The following is a 14,877-nucleotide window of genomic DNA, read 5'->3' on the forward strand; positions in this document are numbered from 1 at the left end:
AAAAGGGCATGGTCGCATGAATCCTTTTCAACAAAAGAATAACACTGCACATGAAATTTTCCCACAGGCAAAGAAATATAAATTGAATTCTACCTAATCTCACTTAGAAAATTTCATTGAAATGAATTATGAAACATAACAAGATACATATGGAACATAAGAACACATTTGCTACACTCACAACCACAAGAATCTCATGAAACAGAGCCGCTGCCTTTCATTAAACTTTCTGTCAAAAATACACAGTGCAGAAACAGAGTTTCTTTCCCACAGTCTCCCAGAAGATACAAGCCAGACAACCCTTTGCAAATAACTTTCTTACAATATATAGAAAGTGTAGAGAAGAGATGGAAAGCCCAGGGGTTTGGAAGTTACTCAAATCATTTCGAAAAGGAGATGGAGAGCCAACCATCAGCTACAGGTGTAGTGCTCTCAAGCATGACATTTGGCTGTGGTGACCCTTTGCATTCTTTGCCACTTGGATAGATGCCCACCTGGAGAGAAAACTCTTTAAAATCCTCCTTTGGTGCCAAAAAAATGAAGAGTGGATGACCGTGCCCACTTGGAGAAGTCACGACCCGAAATTTCGTGAAACGGGAGCAAACTGGGCAAAATTTCCTTTGTGCGTTGCGCGCTTTTCTCTGTGCATCGTGCTACTTTGGAGCCTGTTTTAGGGCACTTGAAGGTGTCCAAAATGTGCCCAAGCGGGCTTGTTGGAAAGCTTGGCCTGTCTAATTTCCAACCCAACTAGAATTTCTGAATTTGAAGCTCATTTGCCTCTCCAAAACTTCATTCTCCCAAGACTGCTTTCTGTGTGTCCAAAAAGTGGCAGAGAGGCCATTTTTGGGTGTTTTTTGACCTTTAGGAGACCCAAAACTTGTCAAAATTTCTTTCCCGGACACCAGTAGACATATTTTCGATGCTGAATCCAAATATGCAAGTCGTTCCTCATTTGGAGCTTTAGAATTTTAGCGCCGCGCGGGGTGCGCGACGCACAGGGAGAAAAACCCTGTTTTTTGACCAAAAAATTTCCAAAAACACAAAATTGCCCCAAATTTTTTGAAATTTGGGTTGGGGGCTCTCTATGGAGTGCCATGCTGAGCCAAGGAAGCCTCAACCAAGATTCTAAGCCGATCTTGCTCTTTTCGCCTCTTTTGTCTCTTTGTCACCTTGCCCAATTTCGCCTTCAAGCTCCTGAGATAAGTCTTCATAGAAATCCTCAAAATGTTCCTAGACCCTTTGAGGATCTAGAGCATGACCCTAAAGATCAACCCCTGGTGTAATGATATCTGGCCTCTGATACATGTTAGATAGAAGAAGAGTAGGGCTGATGCTAGGCCTTGTGTGCACTCGGGAATAACGGTTTCCATGCCTGCAAGCCCCAATTTTAAAGTAGAATGGGCAATTTACTCTATCTTTTTCAGTACCAAAGATGGAAGCCAAATTTTCTACCATAGCTTCAAAATACCACAGACAGACCTGCTGACTATATCAAGTTTTATAACTTTACAAACATTCACAGCCTCAAAAGACACTGTATAGCAGCAGTGCCATCCACGGTCCTCAGTGGCGATTTTGCTTTCATTGATAAACTCAACAAAATGCACTACACTCTCCTTATCCAACCACACCAACACTGTCCAAAGTGTTTCATAGCTTTACAAATTTATTTGGAGCAAGGAGTTCGAGTTTTTATAGGGCAGAGCCAAAGATTTTCTGTTCCAGTTCTGTACGCCGCGCAGGCAACCCAGTGCATCGCGCGCTGGTTATGCGCCGCGCCAATGTTATGTTTACACAGTGGGCGGGTCCTGTGTGCACTGCGCGCCATGAGTGCGCCGCGCTCTTTGGTGTGTGCGCCGCGCACTATGAAAACACTCAAATGTTTCCCCAAATCTTTAACTCTTCGACTTTTTGACCATGCATACCTCTCCCAAATCTTTGCTTGCCCAATAAGCTGGCCCTATGGTGATTTTGCATTAACCAAACAATGGAGTAAAAGGGAGAGGGTTTGGTGGTGACTTAGGGTAGGGGTTTAGGAAAAATGACAAGGAAGGATGGGGAACAAATGATAGGTGAGGGGAATAAGTGAGTGGAGTGGGGCCTTGGCAATATCAATGCAAATTTACAACCTCAGCCTTCGTATTCTTATTGATTTTTCTCATGGGTGACATTACGTATTTTGGGTGAGATTCAACCTCTTCACAAACACCATATCCTTGACAAAACTTGATGAGCAGGTGATGTCACAAGGCTTACCTCTCAATTTGATAGGCTTCACCAAAATTTGGAAGTGATTTGGCACGTTCTGGGCATTTTGTCCCTGTGCACCACGCGCAAAACCCAGTGTGCCGCACTCTCCATGTGCATCGTTCCCATTCAAATTAACACTGGGCAATTCCTCCCAGTGCATCGAGCTCTCTATGTGCAGCGCGCTCCTCCGCCTGTGCATTGTGCTTTTTTCGGAAGACGTTTGGAGGCCTTCCCGGTGTCCAAATTGGGTGAAGGATAGCACGTTGGAAAGTTCTTTGAGTCTACTTTCCAACACAACCAGAATTTTTCAATTTGGATTTAATTTTCCCTGTCAAACATCAAATCTCCCAAGACTGGTCAAAATGTGCCCAGTGAGGCTGCCTCAAGGCAGAGTGCTGTTTCAGTCAACTTTTGAATGCCTTCCTCAACTCCAAATTGAGCTCATGATAGCTCATTCAAAATATCTTTGTGTCTAGTTATCATTTGACTCATCAAGCAAGTCATTTGGCCAACTTAGCTAGGAGAAAACTTGATTTTCCCAAGGTCACTTCAGAGGTGCATCAATTCTCCCAAGGCAATTGTATTTTTGATATTTCTCTAAAACCATGACACCTGTGTAAAAAGTGAAGGATGGTTTCTTCATTGGCCTGTTGTGGAAAAAACCTCTCTCATTTTTCCTAAATTCATCTTTGATTGCTCAGAAACATCATTTGAGTGAAACCTACCCCGATTTGTGGAACACGGGATTTGTCGAAATGAAGTGAAATGAAGGGGATAGGGAGCTTCTAAATTCTTGATGAATTTTTGGGAAGTAGGGAGCGATGTTAGGAAGTAGGGGAAAGTGGAATATCTGAAATTGAGTGAGGGGAAGGGGTCCAAAAAGGCAAAACATAGGCCCAACCTAGAAAACTGCCAAGTTGTAGCAAGAAACTAGGGTTTGTGCGAAAATGAGGAATTTGGGGGATCTCAGTGATGGGAAGTGTTTGATAAGGTACTTTAAGGATAGGGGAAGGTGTATGAACATCCGGATACAAGTTTTGCCGATGATTTGGCTGTCCAAGAGAAATTTCTTTCAAAACCCTAGGAGAGGGAAATGACCTTACCTAGGCGCAACTGAAGCATGAACAAGGTGTAAAATGACCCAGTGGGACTTGACATGATAATGAAAACTCTCTGAATGATGGTACACTCAGTTGAACTGTGACATGGACCGACATTTGGACAACTTTGACAAGGGTAAAATCAAACCCTAGACCCAATGCCTAGTGACCAAATTTTGCTTGAAGACTCACTGAAATGACAAAATTTGACCTTGACACATTAAAATCACTTTGTAAGAGCATGTTTGATCACTGGAGGAAGGCTGTAAAGACTGACACTAACAGTATGCACAAAAATTTACCATAAAACCTTCACAAAATCAGGACCACCCTCCCTCCTTCGACCTGTAATAGAACATGAGATGAAAGAAAAAAAACAAGACATATTTTTCTGCTCATCAAGCTCAAATCTTGAGGTATGTTGCTTCCCTTAGCGTTGTATTTTCTTGAGAATAAAATGCACTTGTGGATAATCAAATGATGTCTCATATCTTCCTTTTTTATAGTATTATTGACGGTAACAAATAGCCCTCAAGGGTCATGCCATATCTCTAATCCAACTTGTGTATCTTTGGTAATAACACCAACTAACATAAGGAAATTGATTTTTGATCAAGACACTTCATGGTTCCCTCAGGTCTCCATTGCTACATTAAGGGTGACATCATGCAATCAATGAACAAACAATTAATTTCTCCACTTGGTTTCATGCCCACAACTTTGGGTACAAAACCCACTACTTGGGTACATTTCTCAGAAGTCATTTTTGTGTTTCAACTTCTCCCAAACCAAACACCTTAGGGTTGTGGGAGTACCTCTCATGCTACAAAACTCAACACTCCCTCTTAGTGAGGGAGGTACTTCCAACAGTTGGAAGTATCTCGTCATCATTGTCGGTGGTACTAACCCAATCTTTCGCATTCACTAATGTAGCATACCCTATAGAATGAACCACATTCTCATCGGTAGTGTCTCTGCCACCAAAATATTCTTGCATCTTCCTCTGCTGATAGGACTCATGCCATTGATGAGCCTAGGTATTGCAACAAGAATGCTACAAATCCAGGGGCTACCAGCGTTACTTATCAACCCGGGGTTCGTACAAACTTGGAGGTGACTGTGCTATATATACAAGTATAAGTGAAGGTACTGCATGTTCTCACTACTCATCTGGCAAGAGACCACACGGTTTCCTAGCCAGAATTCTATAGGGTCAGAAGAAGCTTTATTTTGATGGAAGGAGAGAAAACCTAGTCTAGGGGAGAGCTATTCTACTGCAGAAATGAAGAAAGCAACCATGTAATGCTAATTTCCTATGTTCCAGAAGTAAAAACATAAAAACTTATACTAAGGGTTAAACAATGGAAACTAGGCTAGGTCTGTGTCTAAGCGGAAGAATGTTCGGAGATCAAAATGGTGGAACGGGGACGTAATGAGAAACAGTGCATAAGAACCTTTGGATTAGGCGGGTGGAAAGCGAATGAATGACTGAGATTGGATCATAGGAGGGTATGTAGGCAGATGGATGAACATCGTCAACTAACAGGATGGATGGCTGAGATTATATCGTGGAGTCAATTAGCAGATAGATGGTGGAGATTACGGGCAAAAGGAACATGCAGAAATGGTATTAGGTGAAGCGACAACTGCAATATCAGGAGACAAATCCACGGCGGAGATGGAAGTAGGAAAAAGAAAACATGTGAAAATGAGATAGCAGGTTTAGAGTGCGGTAGGTGGAATATCGCGTGCCCTCAAAATTGTAAGCAGTTTTGTAGAATTTTGCATGATTAGCTTCCCCGTCCAACACATAGTATGGGGAAACCGCTCATATCGCGTGCCCTCGACTGGAGCGGGTGTGCGATAGTCGTCGGATCAGCTGAGGCAAATCAACAACGGGGATTTAAAGGGCGAAAATTCAAACGCAAAAAGGAATTTGAGCAATGATTGGTCATTTTTGTTGTGTAAAGAGATTTACTCGAAAAAATCGTTTAAACATGAATTTAACAGCTTTTGCTCAGGTGTTTTGTGTTGAAGGGGAATGCCATGGGAATGTGAGTGAGGTCTGAATGACAGAAAGAGAGTGAATCGAGCTGATGACTATTAAAGGGGCAAACTGACAATGAACTCAGTGACTGTGTTTAAACGACAAACCCTTTGTGAAAACCAAAACCTTGTGTTTTTGGGATTTCTGTAGGTTTTCTTCCTCACATCATGGTCCTAGAGGGAGGAGGTGAGACCAAGACACTTGTGAGCAACCTTGTGGACATTTTCTTTGCTACCAGGCTGATTGAAACCATGAATGAAGCAAACTAAATCACAACTAATCTGTTCTACACTACTATAATGAGATTGCAAGTATTCAAGGAAATGAACAGGAAACAGGAAGTTGCTTAAGTACATGAATAGGAAAACCATAAATCTGTGTTGAACCATTGTAATGAAAATTCATCTATTTAACCAAATGAACAATCAAACCATGCATCTATGCTACTGCTGCAATGGAAATGAATTGCTTAAGTAAATGAATAGAAAACAGGAATCTAAGCTAGGATAACAATACAATAAATAGGAGATTTGGTTCCTAGGGTTGGGCCCTAACCCAAGAGATTCAGCCCTCTGAGTTAACTTAGTGCTAGCTCAAATCAAAACTCATCTTCATTATAAAATAATTGTGTTACATCAAGCTGTTACAAAGCAGAGCTCCATAGTAAAAGTTCGAATCCTGACTAGCTGACTGACTACTGGTTAACTAATTAAAAAAACCCAAGGTCCTAAGCCTCTCTATTTATACATATGAAGTCTCAACGACTTCCCTCAAAATTAGGGAAGTAAAACTCCCAACTTAATGGTAACTTATCCTTTCACTTTCACTAGCTCGGCTGCCTTCTAGTAGGGACGCTGATTGTACTTCCACTTGCTTGGCTGTCTTTTAGTACTCCTGATTTCGTTGTTTGTACTTTTAGCTAATGGAGGGATATTCAAATGGATGGGTAGTAAATGAAGAGGATTTACCTCCTGTAATTCCTCTCCCTTATCCCATCTGAGTTTTTACCAAGGAATTTTACCATAGTTCCTTTCTTTTTACCTTTTATCCTTGCATTTCCCTCGCTTTTATCCTTTATTCCTGCATTATATGCACATTAGACCACAAAGAAAAATATCCAACTCTAACTCATCTCATAAGTAAAATATAATCAAAAGTATGCAATAAGTTGTGAGAATAGTTGGTTTGACTAAGCTAGGAGGTGAATTAAGGGCAATTAAAGCCCATATAATTACTCAATGATGAGACTCATCATCACCCCCTACTAAAAGTGTTGCTCATCCTCTGAGAAACTTAGTGGCTCTGGTAGCCTCTCTGATATCCCATGCTTCTGCTGTGGTCTTTTCTTCTGGTTTATAGCAACTTGCTTTCCTTTCTCCTTCTACCCACTAGTATTCTGTGATCTTCAACCTATGTGGCAATGTTTTCCATCTTTTTTAGTAGGCATGTATATTATCATTTCTTAGCAGCCTAAACATATCCTCAAAATGTGTACTTGCTTTCCCTTGGGTAGCAAGATATTTAAGTGTCAATTGAGGATCATTTGCAATGAGATTATGGGTGTTGATTAGGCTCATGGGATTTGACTGTTCAGCTGCTTCTTTGTCCCTGAAGCCACTTAGCTCTTTTATTTCTTGCTACTCTTTCTTGTTTTTCACTGCCTTCTTTCTCTTCTATTTAAGCATCATGTTCCTTTGTGTTCTTCTTCATAATGTCCCTCTGTATTAGTTTCTTCTTTATCCATCTCATCCCCATCTAGATCTGTATCTACTTTTCCTTGTTTTGTCTCCTCCTCACTAACAGAAGGACTAACACCATAGATGAAGGTTTTGATGTCATCCTCTGCTGGTAATTCATTGAATACTGCCCATGTTATAGGGATCCTGAGGTTTTGGAGGGCATATCCTTTCTTTTAGAGGAAATTTGCCACCTTTTTAATTACAAACCAACTACCTCTTCACGTTTACAACCTTTGATAAAATGATGCAAATGAGTGAGTGAGGAGGATACTTACATGTGGCCTTAATGCCACGCTGCAAGTGTCAAATATCATAGGTGTTGTTGATTCATTCTTCTTCCTCCTCTGTTGTCTTCTGATGGTGTCTGTGACTGTAGATCTGATGTTGTTGCTGCTATGTAGTCATCTTTTTACCTACCCTGTTTTTTTTCTGATGATGTTTGTGAGGATGCTACAATGAATGGACAGAGGGAGTAGGAGTGCATGTGAATGCAGGGATGATGGTCAAGGATAAGGTGATTCTGTAGAAAACACAATCTTCACTTCAATTGAATCAATGAAGTGAAAAACAATGGAACTGATGGAGGGTGCATGGTAAGGAGTCGGGGCGATGAGTACATGTGAGGCAGGTTTCCCTTTTGATCTTCTCTTTTCTCCTTGATTCATCTACCTACAAAACAATTACTTTTTTCTTTTCTTTTCTTTTTTCTCTTTTATTATTATATTTTTTCAAAAACACCTAGGCTGCCTCAGAGAGGTTTTCACCCTAGGTATTTTCCATGGGCGACTCAAGGAAGGTTTTAACCCAGTGATCTTCTTTTCTTTCCATTTTTCTCATCCTTGGGCTGCCTCATGGAGGTTTTCAACCCAAATATGGGACTCGGGCGCCTCATGGAGGTTTTCACCTAAATCCTCATTCTTTCTGTTTCTTTTCCTTTTTTAGTGACTTGATGAGGGAGGAGCCAAAACTTGCTCCACCATCATCACTGTATTATTGATGGTATCAATGAATTCTTGTTTAGATGAAGGCCTCTTGTACATTTTCAGTTTGTGTCCATTAACTAGTAATGGAATGGCTTCTTCATCTATAGTTCTGATTTGCACTGAACCATTGTTATGGCATCTTTCCACCACATATGGTCCGATCCATCTTATTCTTAGCTTGCCCTTGAAGTCTTTGTACCTTGAATCATATAATAATGCCCAGTCTCCTTATTGAAATAACTTCTTCTTGATATGTCTGTCATGCCAAATCTTTCTCTGAAGCTAAATTATCTCTCTATGGAGGAGGGCTTGCATTCTAAATTCATCTAGGCCATTCAAATGGAACAACCTTTCTTTTTGTGCATGACTGAGACCTAAATCTAGTTGGGATGCCATCCTCAATGTGTTATATTCAAATTCAATAAACAACAAAGCCTTTTTTCCATAGACCAGCTCATATGGTGTAAATCCAGTGGTGGTCTTCCATGTTGTATTATAGGCCCAAGTGGCTTCAACTAGTCTCTCAGCCCAGTCCTTTCTACTAATGTTCACTACCTTGGTCAGGATCTTCTCCAGCACTCTATTGGTCACCTCCACTTTCCCATTAGCTTGTGGATGATAAGGAGTGGAGGTCCTATGCTTGATCTTGTGATGCTTGAGCAATTCTTCAATCATGCCGGATGTGAACTGGTTGCCTTCGTCTGTGACTAGTTCTCTAGGGTACCCAAATTTGTAGAGTATATTTTCCCTTAGGAACTCAGCCACCTTTTCTTCTGTTGCTGCCTTGATTTCTTTGGTTTCTTCCCACTTAGTCAGATAATTAATGCACACAATGATGTGTTGTTTCTGCTTTGAATGAGGGTTGATAGGCCCAATGAAGTCCATGCCCCACTTGTCAAATGGTTCGAAAGTCACTTGAGGTTGTAGGGGCATTTCATCTCTTGGAGTCGGCTTTCCCATCCTCTGACACCGATCACACTGACTAACATACTTCTTCACATCCTGATGAAGAGTAGGCCAATAATAGCCTGCCTGCAACACCTTGAATGTTGTCCTTTTTGCTGCAAGGTGACCTCGACAAGGCCCATCATGACAGATCAAAAGGATGTCAAAGACTTCCTCTTCCCTTACACATCTTCTCAGGATTTGATCTGGGCCAAGTTTGAATGGATTGCCCCCAATCCAGGTAAACGGGTCACTTTTCCATATTATCTTTCCTTTTTCTTTGGAGGACAGGTTTGGTCGGAACTGTGCTGACACCAGATAGTTTGTTATATCAGCAAACCATGGGGAGAGCACTAAAATAGAAAACAAATGCTCATTTGGGAATTGATCATCCACCATTCCTTCTTCACCTACAGGTAGATTCATTCTAGACAGAAAGTTAGCGACAACATTTTCCTTACCAGGCTTATCAATGATAGTTAGATCAAACTGTTGTAATAAAAGTAACCATCTTATGATTCTAGCATTTACATCTGGTTTGTTCATCATATATTTAATGGCAACATGATCAGTATGCACAAATGTCTGACAGTCTGTAATGTAATGCCTAAACTTGTTCAATCAATGCACAACAGGCAGGAATTCGCTTTCTATCATAGTACAGTTTAGTTCATCCTTTGACAGGTTTTTACTGGTAAAGTAGATGGAATAAGGCAATTTCTCTTCTACCTGTCCTAAGGCTGCTCCTATGGCTTTATGCAAGGCATCAACATGAATGTGAAAAGGGAGGGCCTAGTTTGGCCCTCTAAGGATTGGTGCAGTGGTTACCTTACCCTTTAGAATGTCTAGGGCCTCTTGACATCTCTTTGACCATATAAATTCAGAATCTTTGGTCAATAATCCAAACAAAGGAGAGGCTAACTTGTTGAAGTATTTTATGAATCTTCTGTAATATCGAGCTAGCCCTAAGAAACTCCTAACATATCTCTGTTTTTGTGGAGGTGGGACCCTTTGGATGATTGCTACTTTGTTTGGGTCCACCTGCAGTCTTTGCTAAGATATTGAGTGACCTAGGACAGTCCCATCAGTCATTAAGAATTCACATTTTTCTGGACTAAGAGACAGGTTTATCTCAATGCATTTGCGTAATTCTTTGCCCAGGTTAGTCATGGCCTTTTGGAAATCATAGCCATAATGTGTAAAATCATCCATGTATATTTCTAGAGTGTCATGAACTAATTATTCAAAGATACTCAAGACTGCTCTCTGGAAAGTGACAGGAGCATTGCACAGGCGAAAAGGAAGGACCCTATAGGCAAAAGTACCCCAAGGACAGGTGAAAGTGCTCTTATCTTGGTCTTTTGGGCAAATTTGGATTTGGTTGTACCCACTTAATCCATCTAGGAAAGAAAAGAACTTCTTCCCTGCTAGACCATCTAACACTTGGTCAATGAATGGTAAGGTAAAATCATCCTTCTTGGTGGCTTTGTTCAAATCCCTATAATCGACACAAATCCTCCACTTCCCATTTTTCTTAGGAACTAACACTAAAGGAGAGACCCACTCACTATCAGAGATAGGGTAAATGAACCCTTCATCTAACAGTTTCTACAGTTCTAGAGTGTCATGAACTAATTCAGCAAAGATACTCAGGACTGCTCTCTGGAAAGTGGCAGGAGCATTGCACAGGCCAAAAGGAAGGACCCTATAGGCAAAAGTACCCCAAGGACAGGTGAAAGTGGTTTTATCTTGGTCTTTTGGGCAAATTTGGATCTGGTTGTACCCGCTTAATCCATCTAGGAAAGAAAAGAACTTCTTCCCTGCCAAACCATCTACCACTTGGTCAATGAAGGGTAAGGTAAAATCATCCTTCTTGGTGGCTTTGTTAAAATCCCTATAATCAACACAAATCCTCCACTTCCCATTTTTCTTGGGAACTAACACCAAAGGAGAGACCCACTCACTGTCAGAGATAGGGTAAATGAACCCTTCATCTAACAGTTTCTGCACCTAATTCTCTCTTTTCAACAAGTCTCCATACCTGCCTTTGATATTTCAACAAGCTTTTCTCCTTAAGCTTAGCCTATTGATACCTTACCTTAACAAGAAATCTCCTTGAGCTTGATCTATGGTTCTCTGCCTTGGAGCCATCTATTGAGAAACTCTCTCTCTCCTATTTGCTTCTACAACTTAAATCCACTTTTCTCGAGAACACAACTAGTTCTTTGTTACATATCCTCTTTGTTGGCTTTGCTGCTAACACCCTTTTTGTCTGCAACCTGAAATCTACAAACATCCTCAAAACCAAAGTTAAAAATAAAAACATAACATATCACCATCAAGATCTCTGCATGATCTTGTTCCACCATTCATCTGCACTTTGAATGGACTATTTCTTGTTCATTTTTCTTTGTAAATTCTCCTTAAGAGTATCAATTACTTCCCAATATTCTGCCACACATTATCTCTGTGTGCCTGTTGCCTGTTAGATTTAAAATCTGATCCTTTCTTCTTGTGTAATATCTTTAACAAATGCACACAAAGCACACTAGCTTTGTTGTCCTGCTTTGTTCTTTCAGTCTTTACTGATCTCCTCTATCTGCAATCACAATTGTATCTACATATACAACTTCAAGAGCATAACTCTATTCTAGTTTTCCCCAAAGAGATTTTATGTGCTCCGATACCAAAATGATGACCTACCAGGTCTATACTTCACAATCTGTAGGCTTAAGACATAGACTACACTACAAGTCTTAACAAAGAGACTTCAACAATTGCTATCTCTCATTGTTTCATTAAACTTCCCTCATACCAATATACATAAAAAAGGAAGGATTGGTTTTCAGAGTTCATCAAGAGTAGCGCTTCTGAGTGAGGATGGAAAACTCAAGTTTTGGAGGCCTTCCCTTGGGTATTTATCGAGTTTTATGGCTCATTGGAATGTAGACACGTGGGGCCACTTGACCTTGTTTCCAGAATTCAAAATGGACTCCTAAAATTTGATAAAAAACAACCCTAAACTGGCGCAACCTTTCTGTCTCATGCGCAACCCTTCTGCTACAGGTGCGACCCACAGTCTAACATTTGTGTCTGATGCGCGACCCTTTTTCTCCAGGCGCGACCCATCTATTTTTCTGGCACGACCCTTTCTCAACGCATTCATAATTCTCTGTCATTCATCCTTTGCCCTTCTAGATCACGATTTCCTTTGGCGTGTTGTCTGTTATCATAGATTCCTTATTGATTACCATGAGATCCTTTCCCTTGATCTCATCGAGTTCACATAACCAATATTGACTTCATGAAAGTTACTCGATAAAAAGAGTAACTTTGTAAATTCTCATTCATAACTGAATGTAGCTTCAACCTTTGATTTGAGAATTATGGTGATAGGTATAAACATGCTATCTTATTTCATCGCTAACCATGAGATCTTGACTCTCTTTCAAACAGATACTGACTGGGCAATATTTTGATATCGCTGAGTAGAGTTTTACTTCAAATCCAAATGGAGTAGTCACTAGGCATCAATTTTGACGCAAACATCTAATATATGAGCTTGCTTCTTTGAAGCTTTCCGGTTTAATTTTAGATGGCACTTCCTTCTTATTAGTCCAATTATGTTTCTGACCTGCATCTGGTCAATCTGAGATCACAAGATAATTGCATAATGACATCAATTAGAATATATACATATGCCTTTAAATATCTGCACTCCAGGAAAAGTCGACAGAAAATCACACATTACATTCACAGTATTTATGCATATAGATTGGAATTCTTCCACTCAACCGTATATATGGAGACAATTACACAATGAAAACTTCTTTTCATTATAAAACCTGCACATACATATACTCAGAAACATTTGTTATGGTCTATCTTCTCTATGGCCTAATTTATCATGCATTTGGCCATTCTTTTTTTCCTACATAGTTATGGATCATTTTGGTTCCTAGTTCTTCTCCATAGATCTCTCAAGTAGTCCCTAAAATCACTTGAGGATCTCAACAATAGTTCTATATCTAAATTCTGTCTTTATGAGCAGATTATACAAAATTTGTCAATCCACTTTTAACTCAACTAATTCTCTATTCTAGGATCTCCTACTCTCCAAGATTTTTATGAGATCTTCACAAGTTTAATAATCTCTCATATTCTCACATAATTGAGAATATTTACATTTAAAACCTCAAAGACATATTTCTCACTCAAATTATTAAATATATACAAAATTTCCTATTAAGAAATCAAAAACATCAGATCCCCTAAATCAACCAAATATACAATAATTTTCTTGAGCAGTATGCTCTTGCATCACAAACCCTAGAAAACATCATGATACACTGGAGCGTAAAACAAATTTCCAAACCCTTGAAAACATCATGATAGACTGGAGCGTAAAACAAATTTCCAAATATTGTAGGAAAATATACGCGTATATTTAATTTATCAAAATTATCATAAATAACTTCTTTAAAGCATATAAGTAAAGCTATAAAATTAATCAAATGAATTAATTATAAATGAAAATTATGGCCTGCAAACAATGAAAAAAATACTAACCGCATGTCTACGAAAATAAATGAAAATATTCAATTATAAATTGTTTCTGCAAAGACTGGTGTTACTAATTGTGGGTTACTCAAGACAACCTCGAAAGTGCTCCATGGATACAGGTCCACAAAGTACAGGTTTTGCAATTCCACAACTCGATTGTGTATTGTTAATCAAAATCTTTGGACACATAATGGCGTTAATGATGGGCAGGTGAAAATTATTAATCAGCACAGTGAATAAACTTTTTGAAATGTTACTGCAGGGACAGAGAAAAGGTTGTCCACAGTCCGCAATAGAAGAAAGAAGCAAGCATGTAATGTATAGTATAAGAGGATGCCTCTGCTTTGTATCCCTGAATACTCTTTAAAAGATCCGAATTTAAAATTGATATATTCTAATAGGTTGCAACTTTTCGAATCTGTACTATAAATGGGTATTCTGAGTATGGGTTAAACTTACCCAGTATCCACAGCGCCAAATCGACAAAGCTTGTATAAATTGAAAAGGGTTTGACCTACACTTTCGGCCCTCCAGGATCCAGTTTCCATTTCTGGGTTAAACAGTCCGTCCTTACATTCTAAATCTCTGAAAATGAACACCATAAATTATATATAAAAGGTAATATCCCTAATGCTTAAATTCAAATGATATTCATGACAGAAAAACAAAGAAAAAATTCCTCATGAGAATAGGGGGAAAGAAATTTACGGTGTTTATTTTGCCAACGACCACAGCGCAATATAAGTCCAGCCTAAAGTTATAACTATGCTTCTCATTATTTCTCGCAGGGACTGGCTGTCCAAGTAGAAAATGAAGTCCATCATCTCGATAACTCACAACTCGAGGAAAAGCAAGTTGGTGATGGCTTGGGATTTAATAGATGGGTTTAGGGTTTGATACTCCGGCAGGCGAACGTAGTTTCATGGTTCTTGGTGGGAAATCATCGTTAACCTGTGGGGTCCTTTGAATCTGAATTGAAGGCCTTCATTTGATTGGCTTCAAGGTAGCAGTAGCCGCCGCCTTGACCGAAAGGTTGGAAGTCCCCGCCGCCTCGGCATCTGCTTCCGACGGCCCACGGGAAACCGAGATCGATTCGCCTGTCAAATGGCCTTTATAATTACAACGTGGATTGGACTAACGAATTTAATTTAAAAGGTTGAAATCAATGTGTTCAAAGATTTCTAAACAGCATCTCAAATAAGGACTCTATGTTTATGTTCGTTCGCTTTCCATGATTGAGATTGATTTGA

General features: G+C 39.7%; 1 protein-coding gene across 3 annotated transcripts in view; it reads right to left on the bottom strand.

Annotated features, from left to right (window-relative positions):
- Positions 1-14,877, bottom strand: part of LOC149185697 (putative transcription factor bHLH041) — a 182,074-nt gene that overhangs the window by 151,395 nt on the left and 15,802 nt on the right. For 2 of the 3 annotated variants that reach the window (XM_089412471.1, XM_089412470.1), the window contains exon 3: positions 14,087-14,212. In XM_089412471.1, the coding sequence (XP_089268597.1) occupies positions 14,087-14,212 (126 nt within the window). Of the gene's footprint in view, positions 1-14,086; positions 14,213-14,335; positions 14,684-14,877 lie in introns of those variants that run through there. The other variant, XM_089412472.1, reaches the window with a different exon arrangement.

The sequence above is a fragment of the Pinus tabuliformis genome, chromosome 3_1, assembly GCF_031772625.1.
Source record: "Pinus tabuliformis cultivar Carrire ecotype Pingquan chromosome 3_1, CPIR1, whole genome shotgun sequence".
In the NCBI taxonomy this organism is placed as follows: domain Eukaryota; kingdom Viridiplantae; phylum Streptophyta; class Pinopsida; order Pinales; family Pinaceae; genus Pinus; species Pinus tabuliformis.